General features: G+C 36.2%; 1 protein-coding gene across 1 annotated transcript in view; it reads right to left on the reverse strand.

The window, feature by feature from the left end:
* LOC121368912 overlaps positions 1 to 15,802 on the reverse strand; it is a 44,220-nt gene that overhangs the window by 5,155 nt on the left and 23,263 nt on the right. The window contains exons 11-17 of the mRNA XM_041493672.1: positions 15,274 to 15,489; positions 14,579 to 14,883; positions 9,065 to 9,179; positions 8,322 to 8,504; positions 6,749 to 7,463; positions 5,577 to 5,794; positions 4,456 to 4,623 (exon numbers count right to left, since the gene is read on the reverse strand). Coding sequence (XP_041349606.1) covers positions 4,456 to 4,623; positions 5,577 to 5,794; positions 6,749 to 7,463; positions 8,322 to 8,504; positions 9,065 to 9,179; positions 14,579 to 14,883; positions 15,274 to 15,489 — 1,920 coding nt within the window. The remainder of the gene's footprint in view (positions 1 to 4,455; positions 4,624 to 5,576; positions 5,795 to 6,748; positions 7,464 to 8,321; positions 8,505 to 9,064; positions 9,180 to 14,578; positions 14,884 to 15,273; positions 15,490 to 15,802) is intronic.

Consider the following 15,802-nt stretch of genomic DNA (forward strand, 5'->3'; position numbering starts at 1 on the left):
CTATGTAGGTTTGAAAGCTTGTTCAATTTGACACCGATTTTCAGGTGTTTGCCCTCTGGTAATGGCTTATTTCAGAAGTTACAGGCTGTAATGTAGCCTACCCCTCGGGAAACAAGTGGCTTAAAGCATTGTGATACTTAAAAGTCTGGCAGACTATGGCAGAACCTGGAAAGTTTGTATTTAGTTGGGGTTTTTTATTGTCTTTCGTAGGAACAGATATCCGTTTTTGGAATGTGTCTGATAAACCAAGGTAATTTTTCTGTATTTTAATCAATTCAAGATGGCGTCCAAGATGGCCACCATTTCATATTATTGGCTACAACTGTTTTCGTAATAAACCTAGAATGATAAATTTGATGTCTTGTCATAGGTTTTGGGGGTCAAAGAACCTATTTAAACCATTTTCAAGACTGGTTAGGGATTACATCATAGGAAATTCAAGATGGCCACCACTACGGCTGTCAATTTATATTTTGGATACAACTTGGTTCACATTAAACCTGTGACACCTGCTAATTTTGGTGTGTAGTCACAGGTTTCAAGGGTCAATACATTCATTTAAAACATTTACAAGGTTGCTTAGGGATTACATCATTGAAAATCCAAGATGGCCACAAATATGGCTGATAATTTATGTTTTACATAAATCTAGGGTGACTAGTCATGGGTTTTGGAGGCCAAGGTATCCATATATCCATCTAGAAGGTTGGAATGCTTTACGTAATCTGAAATTCTAGATGGTGGTCTATACAGATCCAGCTCTAGTTTCAAGAGAAATATTTATTACATATTTACATAAAACGGTTTCACTTCTTGATGCGATCACTACAACGTACTTTTAAATTTCAAACGTAATGTCATAACAGCCATCTACATACACAGCATCGACTACACTGGTAAGTTCAATGGGTTGTTCTTCAAGTTCTTCGTTCTCAAGACCAGATTTACACAATATATCAACCAGTTCTGTGGGAAGAATATTTTCCTGTGTCCATTCTATTTCCAGTCCTGACTGAGCTGCTTTGCACCCTTTTCCAACAGGACTTGGTAAGTCAGCTTTTGCCATATCTGCTGTTTTCCAAACTAGTGTGTGATAATTGGCACATTCTGTGTGCAGCCTCAGGGAAGATCTGCACGGTGGGAGAAGGCTCAAGTCTGACCCATCAGAAGCTGAGAGAGGTTGATCATGTGCTGCATGAATTTTTCACAGCATATATCCTGGCAAAGCTTGTCCACATCTTTATACTTGGCCACCCGTACAAACAGCAAAGTATTTCAGTTTGGTATGTGTCCTTTCTTCCGACTCCTGCGTCAATGGTCCTTTCACCAACAATGCTTCTGATGTTCCCCTTCGATCTCGTTCAGATGCTTTGATGACACCTTTGAAGTAGGTATTAGTGACTTAAATCCACCCTTTTAGAGAGAGAACCGTCTGTGCTAGGTCACCAAAAGTCCCAGGAACTAGAGACTGGAGGTGTGCCAAGTGCCCATGGAACTGGTCGCATAGGATATGTTAATACCTTTTCAAAACTGATGTTATTTTGTACTGACAACAGGAGCAGCTGACCAAAGATATTTTTCTGTGTTGTGATTTGCACTGTCTTATTTGCAGATGAACGCACCTTTGTGTGCTTTTGAAGGGAAAAGAATGTTTTCAGTGACATTTTGTTTTCATTGGAGCATAAAAGCTTGATGATTTCTGGCAAGAACAAGATCAGTTAATGGATAACTGTTTAAGGATGCATCCTTATTGGCTAGAATATCTAAAAGGGAAATAGCTGCTACAGAGAAGACAACAGTAAATGAAAATATTTCTCTTTAAGAAGACAATAGTTTGCAGATATTCTGACTAACCTCCTCTAAACATGACCCCATGTTTTTAAGCAATGAAAAGAAAAAGGTTGTTTTATTTAGTGATACCACTATAGCACACTGATTTATTAATCAATGGCTACTGAATGTCAAATGATTGATAATTTTGACCTGTAGTCTTAGTGGAAACCTGCTGTATTTTTCTATTAGCAGTAAAGGCTATTTATATCCACATGTCCATAGATAACACAGCACATACCAGTGTTGGGGCATTGGCTGAGACGGAAGGGGGAATCCAATCAGAGGATAGGTCTACGATCCTACGACTCAGGTGATTACTATTCCGACTGAGCTAGATCCCACCTTTCTCGAGCAATGAAGACAACATACATGTATACTATTAAGTACGATATACATGTAGACCCATACAAATTCACGCAGCATCGATCAGTCCCACCCAACCGTTTAGTATGTAGATTATCTGCCAATGCTAGATCCAGCAAATATGTTATACAGGGTCAAAATTAACAGGATTATCGTTTAATTTTGACGTATTGTTTCTTCTAATTTCCATTTATGTGACATCAATTTCAAAGAAAAGAAAAATATCCTCCCCACTCCATCTATTCTAAACAGCCCTGACATCGAGTTACAATTAATTAAACTAATAACATTACAAATCTGGACAAGGCAAATACATTTTGTGCCCGAGTACTTGAGTACTCGTAGAGACCCTAGCACAGTTTGACTGAAATATGAAACTATAATGAAAAGCTGTGTATACAGTTTTGGAGACGGATATTTAGTCCATTGTTGAACACCACTAATTTGGTTTAATTGTTAATTTTTGTTTTTTTTTTTATGTACGTTGATACAGTTGCTTTGCAATGTAGCTACTCGGATCTATTTAGTAGCTGAAACAGTGAATAACACTTTACATAATATGAATTATGCAGTACGGTTTAGTTATTTGGGACCTTTGGCCTTGCCAAATAACAATAAACCACAATCAGAAAGTATATTTTGTATTTTCACCCTGAGTTTGATATTTTCGTGGAATTGCCCATAACTTCACACCTATATTGGTGGCCATCTTGGATTTCTTATTATGTAATCCATAACCAACTTTGCTAATAGTTTAAACAAATTCACCGACCTCACAGAACTATGACTAGACACCAAAATGAATAATTGTCATAGAATTAATGTGAAGAAAGTTATATCCAGTTATATTGACAGCCATATTGGTGGCCATCTTGGATTTCCTTAGACATAACAAACTAACCAACCTTGTAAATGGTTTACGTGGATTCTTTGTCCCCCAAAATCTATGGCTAGATACAAAACTTATCATCCTAGGTTTAATATAAAGGCAGTTATGGCCAGGAACATGAAATGTTGGCCATCTTGGACGCCATCTTGAAGTTTGTAACGCCCTCACTCACCTTGCCATTTTGAAAATGGCTGCTTGGTATAGAAAATATATTTATTATTAAAAAAAAGACCAAATCAGACAGGTTTGGCTATTTTTTTGGTGTTATTTAACAATAATTAATCATACCCCCAAACTCAAAATATACGGCTCAAAGAAGGAAAATTGCTTTTATTTCGACCCCCTGTTGCCAAAACAACCTGTTTACAGAAGGCAAACACATGCATGGGGGGGGGGGGGGGGGGAGGATTACCCCCTCCCAGCTGATGGTCTATTATTTGAATGTCATAGCCCAGATGCAACAACGTCTGTGACAGATTGTTATGACATTTTGTGAATTTGGCATGTAAAGTTGAGAGATGTAGACACCAAAAAAGGGATGACATGGAACATTATTTGACATAAAGGGTACACACAAACAAAACCGTCATACATAATCAAAGCCGTATCTCTGCACAATGTTGGCAAATGAGTATTTCGCAAAATAGTGATTGATTCCATGAATCTCTATCTAGTGCCTCACATTTAGGAGGAGAGTCTCTCATGAGATCCTCTAATGAAGATTGCATTCTTCTTGCACCGCTACAAAGAGGACTCCACCTCCAAGACTAATTTACTAAATCAAAACTAACACAGGACATAGCTCATTGGAACAAGTACAGTTGTGATGACATACACTCATGAATCACTGTCAAAATAGTGATGATATCAAGTGTTCGCAAAACGAGAGCATATCCTGCCCAACAGGTGGCACCTGTCATTGATACTGCCACCACAGCTGTGAGGTTTGTTACTTGATTGACAAAATTGACAATTGGAAACCTGAAGTCATCTATTTGTCACACTGCTTATATTAGTTAGGAAGTTGCTTTCAATCTCTCTGTATAGACTGATATATGAAACTGACTTGATTTCTTCAGTACTAGTATTTTCGTAGATTTCTAACTCTAGTAGATACATATATGTTATCCTGATATTATTGACTGCTGTATGGTTATCAACACAGTGGAAAGCGAAATAAAAACATTCAGATTTCTCTTTTGATTTAACGAGATTATTCTATGATATATCGTACATATCCCAATACTCTGTGTTTATAAAGAATACAAGCTGTCCTGTAAACTATAGAAATCATGTATTGTGTATATTAAAATGTTAAGTGGCACCCACAATGTCTGACCTGTTTACGAGTAGGTATTGGCAGACGTTACCTGTATGAATTTCAGCGATGGATGGGAGACTGGAAGTTGGAAGCGGACATTATCAGCACGTATTAAACCATGATTGCTCAACAGAAACTCCATCACAGTTTTCTTGCCCTCCTCGTACGGAATTAGATTCACCTCCACTGGTTCTATTGTAACAACTGGCATTGGTACCTAAAATAGAAATTACAACTATTATTCTATCATAATAATTACAATACGTATTGGAGATTGCTGTTTCTATAGCAAGATTATTATTGCAAACATGTTAAATTATGTTCCTTATATACAAAAAATGCCACATCACTCATACTATTTTGGGCAATATATACATTTCCAAAATGATGAGGTTCCATTAAAAGGCACATTTGATTGGTTGAAATTATTATTTTTTTTATTAATTTAGCAATTTGGGAACATAACACTAATCATATTTTGCCCTTATATGCAGATATATTAATGGAATGGAATGGAAGCATCATAATTATTTATGTCTAATGGATCAGCTACATTTTTTTTAATGCAAACATGGAATAAATAAAACTCTAATGGTCTTCTGCAAATAATCGATTCTGGAGCAACCCTAACTAGTTAAAAGAAACTCAGTACAATACCCAACAGATGAATAATTATTTTAGTTTAAGGTCAGTCTTGGTGTAAGTAACAACATGAGAGGAATTCCACATAAAGCAAGTTGTAAATTGAATGGGTAAATGGGGGCCCACACCCAACGGATTCCAGAATCAACATATAACACCACTGATTAACTATTAACACTTTTTTGTAAGTACAGTATTATTGTCCATTAGCACAAAATGAAAATATTTTAACGCCATTTTGTTTGTGTAAACTGCTGTGCTGCTTTTAATTCTATGCAAATTCCAATATATAAAAATAAGATAAACGTTCTGTTACCTATTTGATATATATATCCTGTGTAAGTAATTACGTTCTACCCACAAACTTAATATACATTTTTGCAATAATAACGTCAAGCATTTCCTTCCCTATCTAAAACATATGTTTATCCATATCCTATAAACTCTCGTTGTAACAAAACAAGTATTATTGTACGATTTATAATTTGAAAACTATTTTAGCGCTCAGTTACAGGGTACTGCAGGTACCTGTGTCTCAAATGTTGAATCCAAAGTTATAATGTATTTGTCTTCAAAAGTGGTAGGTGTGACTGTCCACGTGTACTTGACTGCTATACGCTGAAGGAAGATGGTCATCTTAGTCTGAGACATCTTGGCGAGAATGACGGCCGAGTATGATGCATGACCAGGTGCCTTCGCCCTCAGTGTATACTGGTCTTCCGTGATGTTAGTAAACACAACCTCACCTGAAAGAAAATAATAATGTGAAGAGCCTCATAGATCATCATGATCCGATTTGAAGTATTATACTATTGTAGTATTACTAAACTGTGTCAAAAATCTCATTCGGAATTAGATTCACCTCCACTGGTTCCATTGCAACAACTAAGGGCAGTGCAATGAGGATGAAACATCATGTTACACATCTCCTAGGGAAGTGGTGATCTTCCTAAAGACGAGCACCCGATACTGGATCATAATAGCCATCACGATTTTGACTAACAAAAGTTCGACATTATATTTGTTCTAGACTATTGTTTTCCATTTATTATATTTTTATCCTCTTATCTTATTACTTTTTAAAAAGTTTTGTTCTGCTCCGTTAGGGATTAAAAGTGACAATTTAAATTCATATCTGAAAATAATGTTCCAAATGTTTCTTTTTACACATTTTTAGAAATGTATTAATACAATCGTAATTATTTAATAAAAATAATCATCATTATTAAGAATCATATCACAAGCATTAAATACAATATTTACATAAATTTTAATTATTTCGAATATTAAAAAAAAGACTTTCAAAAATATTCAGTGTGTTCTCTTGCATAAACTTTATTTTATTTGTTTCCTAATAAACCTAGTCTTTTTGTTATAAAAAATTAGGAAAGATATATATTAGACAGGAATTTATGAGTGCCTCTAGTTGCGGCCGAGAGCACACTTAAATGTACATCCAATTTTACATGTACGTTATATTTACACCTTTTTTCTTTTCTTTTCTTTTCTTATCCGAGATCAATGTCAGTGATATTATTATTATATTATTTTGTGAAAATTATTTATTATGTATCCTTTAATTGAAATATCTCAAATAATAAACAAAATTTATATTTATAAATTATTGGGGGTTACAGAAAAAGCAAATTCAATAGCTATGTGTATGTTATAAACAACACTCGAACAAAAATTACAATTACCTGTTTGATTTGTTGTATGCAACACCATTTTGATTCCCCTTCGAGGATTGAGAAGGGTTATTTCCGCTCCAGATACTAGCGGTTTGTCAGATGCAAAATACGTGTACTCATCTTCAACTCGGATCCTCAAGTCCAGTGTGTTGAGAGATGTTATGTAAAAATGATATCTCAGAGAAGCTGTTGCCAAGTCCGAATTAATTGCAATAGTTCCACTGGTTTCTCCGATCTCCATGGTAGAGTCGGCTGTTGCAGTAATCACCAGAAGTGCAGATTCTCCTGGTTTCAGGCTGAGTCCACCCTTTGTTGTTGTGGATCCTGTAGATCTCCCAAATGAGACCAAGCTGACCAGACTACCAGAGGGAAGTAATGCCTTAACATTTGTTGCAGATACCTCACCTAAATTAGTCACATTTACTTCAAACGTTTTCTGATGTCTCCGTGGTATGCTGTCTTTCAGTGATTCTGGGCTTAATTCAAAGACTGGCCTCCTGATGTTTAGCTGGATCTTTACACGCATCCGTGCAACTGTTCCAGTAGGAGTGGTGAATTCAATACCAATTGTTCCCCGGAGAGGTCTAGAGGCTTTAAGAATAATGTCAAATGTAACATCACCTCCTGGTTGCAACTGATTTATAAGAACAGTTGAAGCATCACCTGTGATAAGTGATCCAATCCTGACAACAAAATATGTCAGAGGTCCTGAGACACCTACCACCTGAAAACAAAAGACACGACATAATTAATAAAACAAGACGTGAAAAAATATGTCAGATGTCCTGAGACACCTACCACTTGAAAACAAAAGGCACGACATAATCAATAAAACAAGACGTGACAACAAAATACTTCAGAGATCATCACACTACACAAGATAATGCAATGCAACTATTATGTGTAACTAAATGTTAAAGGGACATTCCTGAGTTTGCTGCAATTTTTAACATGTTATCGACTAACAGAGACTTTTTAACGATTCTAATTACATATTAAATATATTTGTCTGCATAAAATATTAATGGCTGTATATTAAACATGGTTCTGCTCGTTCTAATATTTGTACTAGGTTAAATTTTATTTTATTTTCTAAAATATATTTTTTTCGTACAAATGAAATTATTTGAACACAAAATCCAGTTTGGGCTTAAGACGACCAGAAACATATTGAATATACAGACAGTGATATTCTAAACAAAGAAATATAGTTAATATGTAAGTTTAATCGAAGAAATAATTTATTAGTCGCAAACATCTTGCAATGCAGCAAACTCAGGAATGTCTCTTGAAATATATGCAAAGTTTAGAATGATTTTTAGATGTGACGTGCGAGGTTTTTCTATTCTAAAGTACTATACTTTAAAACAAAATTGCCTGTTAATTTTTTAGAACGGTTGATAATTAAAATAACAAATATGAAAAATCGTATTAAATCAACCTGTAAACACATTTATGCAGGAATTGATTTCTTTGTATTGTGTAAGAAACTGTAGCAGAAGATATGTTTTCCAAAGTATGTGTAATATTACTTATCACTATAAAAAGAAACATGAAATTGAAATAATTTGCGAGAGAAAACCTTTGCAGTGATGTTTTCCAAGGTGTCCACTCCTGTATTGGTGAGTTTTGCTACTGAAGTAAAATATACAGTGTCTGTATCCAAATAGGCCTGCTTGAAGACATAGCCTGGACTGCAAGTCATGCCTTTCACTGTCCAAGTAGCTTGTTGTGAAAACCCTCCATCTGATGGGTGACGGGCATCCTACAATAGAGGTTTATTATGTAAAGTGTATATCTTCATTCATAATGCTTATCACAGTATTACACCTCTGAGGTTCTCAATGTAATACCAGTTGCATACATCATCATCATTGTGGCATTTAAGTTGTTTCGTCAGAGTTATTGCATTCAGTGACTTCTGAAGGTTTTGATAACATAATGTCTCATGCAATATCTTTTGCACATATATTTTTATCTTGTGAAAACCTTGCACATTAATTTTAATTCTTTGTTATGAAAACATTAAATTGGGCAGCTACAGGATGTGCTCTTGAGTGGTGCCATCATTATTTATGCTCATATTTTGGAAATATTACCATCCTTTTTGCAGAGGTTTATGAATCATGCTATGCCCTCAGTCCTGCAAATACATTAATTGTGACATAACTAGTGTATTATGGCTTTTTATCAACGAACACAATCGATTTTTGCATCCAATAAATTGTATATTTTAATTTCTAAATGACATTTGTCATTAAAAAACCCCATATAGTATATTAAAGGAATAACTAAAGTTTTGTTATTGCCACTAATTAGTCATACCACAATGAAACGACCACTGTCATCAGGCTTTGGAAAGTATGTTGCCTCAAATAGGTGCTGACCACGCTGGGACGTGTATGCCGATATTGTAGTTATTTTCCCTTTATTCTGAATTCTGAAAAACAATCCATTGAGTTTTACCATCTTGCTTTGTATAATTAGTAGATTAAACGAGACTTACCTGGAAAGGAAGAATCGAGTGAGATGTGCGCGCAGGTTGGTCATAGTTCAAAGGACTTTGTGAACAGAACACATACACGAAGGAATCAATGGGTGAGCATAATAATCAAGGAAAGGCACTTGATTCCTCCGTTCTCTCAGCAGTAAAACAGAATTATTATCAAACTTCAAACAGGTAAGTCTCATTTAATCTTCTAATTCTGGTTACTGCTGAGTAGCACTCCGGAAACAAGTGAGATTTCAAAGCTGGTTTTCTGAGAGCACACAGGAGATGAACCAGTTATGACAAAAGGAAGTTTAAATTCACACTTCTTTATTGACCATTCTACTGGTCACACAAAACAAAACTAACAAAGTTCGTTATTTAGGATGAAATCCAGGTCTACGAAGTTTAAGATAATCATCAAGTTAAAACAGTCACATACCGGTAGCTAATGTCTTATCGAATGTAGAGACTGTGCTCTCTAATCCAAATGTTCAGTAAGTATGTAACTCAGGACTAAAAAACAACATTTTCAAAGTATCACTCCACATCAATCTGCAACTACACCATCACTAAAACCTTTATCATCCGATAAAGGTTTAAATAAAACGTAAAACCAAATTGGATGAATCTCTATCCCGCTATACTCAGGATAGTTTTTAAAGGCCTTGCTAGCTGCAGATGTTAAACACGTGTACTCTGGGGAAAAAAATAGCCCTTTCAAATCTAACCTGCAAAAAAATGGCTTGGTCCATCTGTAAAATTTGTAGTGCTTACTCACCGCCTTATGAAGTGCTAAAACTGATTCAAACAATTTAGTTTGCTTTCTAATTTCTACAGTTCTCCTAAGAATATGTTGAAAAAATGATCTAACACACAGGCCAGAATCTAGGCAACGTTCTAAGAGTTATATCTCCTTGATGAAATCCAGGCCTACGAAATTTAACTTTAGTCATCAGTAACAGTCACATTTTTCAGATGTCAAACGCCTGTAGAGACTGTGCTCTCTAAGACTTTGAGGATCAAAAAACCAAAAAAGAACCATCCTTTTAAAAGTTAAAATATATTACTTATAAACTGGCCAAACTGGTGATAAAGATTTAAACTAACGTAAAACCAAATTGGTATTACGTGAACATATTTGTTTGCATGAAGCTCTCATTGAATTAAACACAGCTCTCATCTGAATGCTTGTAGCCACCTGGTTCTTGTATCTGATTGTGAAGTTTTTCAAACTCTAACCTACAAACTTTTACTCTACCTAAAATGTGCTTATCAGATGTTAATGGTTCCCAGAAATTAATGTATTGCTTAATACATCCAGCCTGAAAAACTCGAACCTGTTGCAGCAAGTCATCACAACTCATCTGATTTACCTGTATAGTTTCAGATTTGTCCATATCCACCAGAGCTACTTCTGACTGGGGTTGAATGGTCTGTTCTACTGCTCTCCCCTCCGTTTTTGAAAGTGGAAGTTTTTGTAGGATAAAATGGTCCTTTGCCCTTTTTGGCAAATCTGGATGTATTTTTTTTTGACCTGCGAGCTTGTAGCCAACTGTATTAGTTTCACTGATATCTTTCTGCTGCGGCAAATTGTCTCAAAAAGTCAGGTTGTTACTGGGATGTGACGTGAACATAACTGTCCAAACTGAGCATTCAGATCAGGTTTAATCATTTCCCGACGACGTTGACTAATTTCTTGGCTAGCGTTAGCTACGAGCGCAAAACTGTCAATAGCATATCTCATTGTATTGTCTAATACAATACCGGCATTTGCACACGACTTCCTTGCTTGAAGCAACTTGGCCAAAAGGATCAAACCCTTTAGAAGTTTTCCCTGAGTTTTTTTTTGAAGCTGGTTTTAGTAGCTGGTTTTAGTTTACTCCAAATTTCAGGATTGACTTTGGGCACCTGAAGAAATTCCACACTCTTCCGGTCTGGAATATTCATCAAACTTGGCGTTTAGTTTCTCTTCTGGCATTTTCCTACTCAAAACGTCTTGTGCTAATTTTGACAACTGACCTCACAAATCTGGTCCAGTGGTTTACTCTTCAGAGAAATCCTGAGCAATTTCCTTGAAATAATCTGGGAAATTCGTCACATTAGATGTGTTGTCACAGCTTTTGTCAGCATCAAGGCAACCACTATCCACCACAGCCTTGTCTGTTCATAAGGTTTTGATCTGGTCACAAAAAAATGTCATCACCCAAAGATCCGGAAAAAAGAATCAACTCGAAGATGCTTCGTCGAATGTTCACCGTAAAGAACAAAATCCTCATCATCTCTGAAAACATTCGATCTGTGAATGTTTTTGGACATTAATTTAATAGATGACGGCAGTGAATCCACCATGTCTTAAAGTTCACTTAAAGATATCTCTTTAGCAGAGGCGGAACCATTCTTATCATATTTTCCCACAGATGAAGAATTATCTCCCTTATCTGTCTGAGGTCACGTTTGATCAGTCAATGCAGTGCTTGTGTCACTGGAAACTTCGCTAGACTTTGCTTGGCACATCTGTATCCAAGATTGCACCGACTAAGTCAAATTCAGATACAATAGTACTACAGTTAGTAATTTTCACACAAGATGGCAGCATAACATTCGCTATGTCACATGGCATGGGCCTACAAGTTGTAGCCGACATAACTTCAAAAGCACAAACGTACGTATGCAAAAAAGACAATCAAACAATGATAACTTATTCTCAAATATGCCAGTAATTGTACTGAACTGATGGAAATGTTAGACATGTATCACAAAACATGGAGACTGCTCCAAACCAACCCATCGGGTAACCATGCTAAACGCGCTATGACCGACCTGGATGCATATCTCACTTGTTTCCGGAGTGCTACTCAGCAGTAAACAGAATTAAAATCATTATACAATCAACATAATATATTTGTGACAAAATTACCAGTTTACACAATTTCATAATATAAAGATTTATGACAGTTCCCTATCATCGGTAGTTCCAGATCACTTTATCAGTTACCCCCATTTTAAGACAGTAACCGTTATATTTGAAATTTCTAGACTTTAAACTAACTTTGTTAGCATTACCACGTGACTACCAGCTAAGAACCCCTGTTTAAAAATAATAAATTGCTGTTCTAGTTCTGGTAGATCATATGCCGCTTGGTGTACTATTTAAAACAAAAACTAAAAGCCCAAAACATTTTGCTTCAATTTGTGAGACCTGAGTAGTGGCCAGGGCCCCGTTCCACGAACGAATTGTAGCTAAAGTTAATTGTAGTGATTTAAGGTGAGTTTTACAACTGGCACCGTAATCTTTACAGCCATTCCACAAAGCAACCTTACGGTAGTCGTAAGTGCTCCTTTAATTATTAATAGATTCTTTGCAAAGAAGAGCGAATTAGTTAAATAATAAATTGTTTACCGACTTTTCGGAACATGTTGGGTGTATTCATTGGTATGGGACAACCATGAAATAACTTTGTCCATTTATTCGGTAAGCGATAATTGCCGAATGCATAAGACATGAGAGTTATCTCCCTTGTTTTCGTGTGAAGGTCGTTAGACCTAGACTGTTTTTCATCGATTACAGAGTTTCATAAAAGGTATTTGGTATATATTAGATCCATTTTTACACAGAGTTAGTATCCTTCTTAGAAAATTATCAAATCATCATCTAACTGCCATTTGACAGCTATGTTAGTGGCTTACAACTGCCTCGTACCAATTGTAAATTTTCACTGTAATTTACGACGATAGTAAGCTACGCCGCGTCGTGGAATGGGTTGACGATCGTAGAAAAAATTTAAGGTCTCGATGGTAGGTATTTACGACAATAATAGGGCTAAGATCGCTTCGTGGAACGAAGCCCTGAACTGCATTATGAGACAACCCCTATCCCACCTATTAAATGAAGCCATCTTTGATTTTTGTTCTATTTTAGAAAGCAGCACGCCAGATGTTGTGAGGAGCCATCAGGCGATGCAAACAAATATAACATAAGATAAGCCGTTCTGATGCGTGAAGTTTAACAAATATAACATAAGTTAAGCAGTTCTGATGCATGAAGTGAAACAAATAAAACATAAGTTAAGCAGTTCTGATGCGTGAAGTGAAACAAATAAAACATAAGTTAAGCAGTTCTGATGCGTGAAGTGAAACAAATAAAACATAAGTTAAGCAGTTCTGATGCGTGAAGTGAAACAAATAAAACATAAGTTAAGCAGTTCTGATGCGTGAAGTGAAACAAATAAAACATAAGTTAAGCAGTTCTGATGCATGAAGTGAAACAAATAAAACATAAGTTAAGCAGTTCTGATGCATGAAGTGAAACAAATACAACATAAGTTAAGCAGTTCTGATGCATGAAGTGAAACAAATATAACATAAGATAAGTAGTTCTGATGCGTGAAGTGAAATAAATATATCATAAGATAAGTAGTTCCGATGCATGAAGTTTAACAAATATAACATAAGATAAGTATTTCCGATGCATGAAGTTTAACAAATATAACATAAGATAAGTAGTTCCGATGCATGAAGTTTAACAAATATATCATAAGATAAGTAGTTCTGATGCATGAAGTTTAACAAATATAACATAAGTTTAATAGTTGACCGAACTTTTGATGGAGACGTTAACATCACAAGTGCTGTGATTGGTGATAAATGTGAGTGTGTTCGTTGTAAAAAAAAAAAATCATCTGGGCAAAAAACATTTATGCAATTTTATTTCATCTAGTACCACTGAGTCAAGTAGCATCGTACTTAAAACGTGTGGGGTACCTGTAAAAAACAAACTGCTCAAATTTTGTGTGGAACTGGGATAGTCATAGACGCTACCTGTTACCTCTGAAATGAGCAGCTTCACCCCCAATTTTTTCTGATTCACTTTGAGAGTGAGGGGTGGTAGTATTTATATACGTGATGTTTATGTCAATCGATACGCTGCAGGTTGGAGTTTTAGCCACAAATGTTACTACTGTCGTCTATGGGATTTGATTTGGTAGTATTCACCCTATAGTGTATTTTTGATATCTGACAGTATGATCCGCTATTATTGCAAGTGATCCAGAACTAGTTTTAAACCTTTCAGTTCAGAGTGGTGGGGTGCGGAAGGGACAGAGAGTTGATTGCATTTTTTTTTTAATTTTTAGAATTGCTTAAACCAAATGTCGGGACAACTTTTAACAAAATATGTCCAGATGTGTGCCAAGTCATCGCCTGATCAGAAACAAATATCTGCTGTGTGTAGGTCGGTGAGAGAGAGAGAGAGAGAGAGAGAGAGAGAGAGAGAGAGAGAGAGAGAGAGAGAGAGAGAGAGAGAGAGAGAGAGAGAGAGAGTACAATTTGTGATATGACAAATGACTTACTTGACATCAACTAGGGCCAGAAGTGAGGTCGACTGCAGGAATGTCACATGACCTTTGATTGTGACTGTCTTTGGAAATGGTAGACTGTGATCCGGTAGTATTTCATCAATGGTCGCATTGTATGACAGAGGAACCATCACTTGCCACGTTACCACAGAACTGCCAATCCTGTTACTAGCAACAACCTTTATAGTATGACTGTCTTCTGTGGCAACAGCTCTCTCCCACTGGACTAAACCTGAGCTTGCATCTATAGACATACCAACTGGATGGGACGTCAGAGACCATCGTATAGGTGGACTGCCCTAGAAAACAGAAAACCCATACATTTAATTTAATACATTTAATGGTCTATTTAATACTCTTACAAATGAGGTTTTACAAATTATTTTGCCATCAAATGTATGTGAACACCTCAAAAACAACGGAAACACCATACATTTAATTTAATACATTTAATGGTTTATAACAATCTTACGAACGGGAGTTTACCTACAATGTAAACAATGTGGAACAAATGTTATTCATGGACGACTGCAACAGTTAAAACATCTACAGAAACTTTTGTTAACATTATATTTATAAGGGTTTTGTTTCTACACATAGCAAGTACAGTGAACGTTTGCCACCTTTTGCTTCACAAAATACCAATCACATTCACATGTATATATGACAGAAATAACTCCACCGTGTACCTGTTTAAGTTTCAACTGTAGATTGTACTCTTCACCTTCCAACATCTGCTGGTTAGCAACAGGTAGTACAACAGGAGCCAGCAACTTCACTGCACATTCACGGCCGCTCCACGGCAAGTTGCACAGACATCCTCCAAATAAACACTGACCTTGTGGAGGTGTGGTATTACGATTACACGATCCCGGAGGACAAACAGCATAGAAACTAAAAGAAGTCTGAAAACGCAATTAGCAGGAATTAGTAGTTAAAAGATCCAGGATCACATCAGTATAGAAATTAAGCTTTAGAAACCAGATGTAAATCACACACACACACACACACACACACACACACACACACACACACACACACACAGAGAGAGAGAGAGAGAGAGAGAGAGAGAGAGAGAGAGAGAGAGAGAGAGAGAGAGAGAGAGAGAGAGAGAGAGAGAAACGACACACACACACACATACAGATACACACACACAGACACACACACAGAGACAAACACAAACACACACAGACACACACACACAGAGACACACACAC

Source organism: Gigantopelta aegis, chromosome 3, assembly GCF_016097555.1.
Source record: "Gigantopelta aegis isolate Gae_Host chromosome 3, Gae_host_genome, whole genome shotgun sequence".
In the NCBI taxonomy this organism is placed as follows: domain Eukaryota; kingdom Metazoa; phylum Mollusca; class Gastropoda; order Neomphalida; family Peltospiridae; genus Gigantopelta; species Gigantopelta aegis.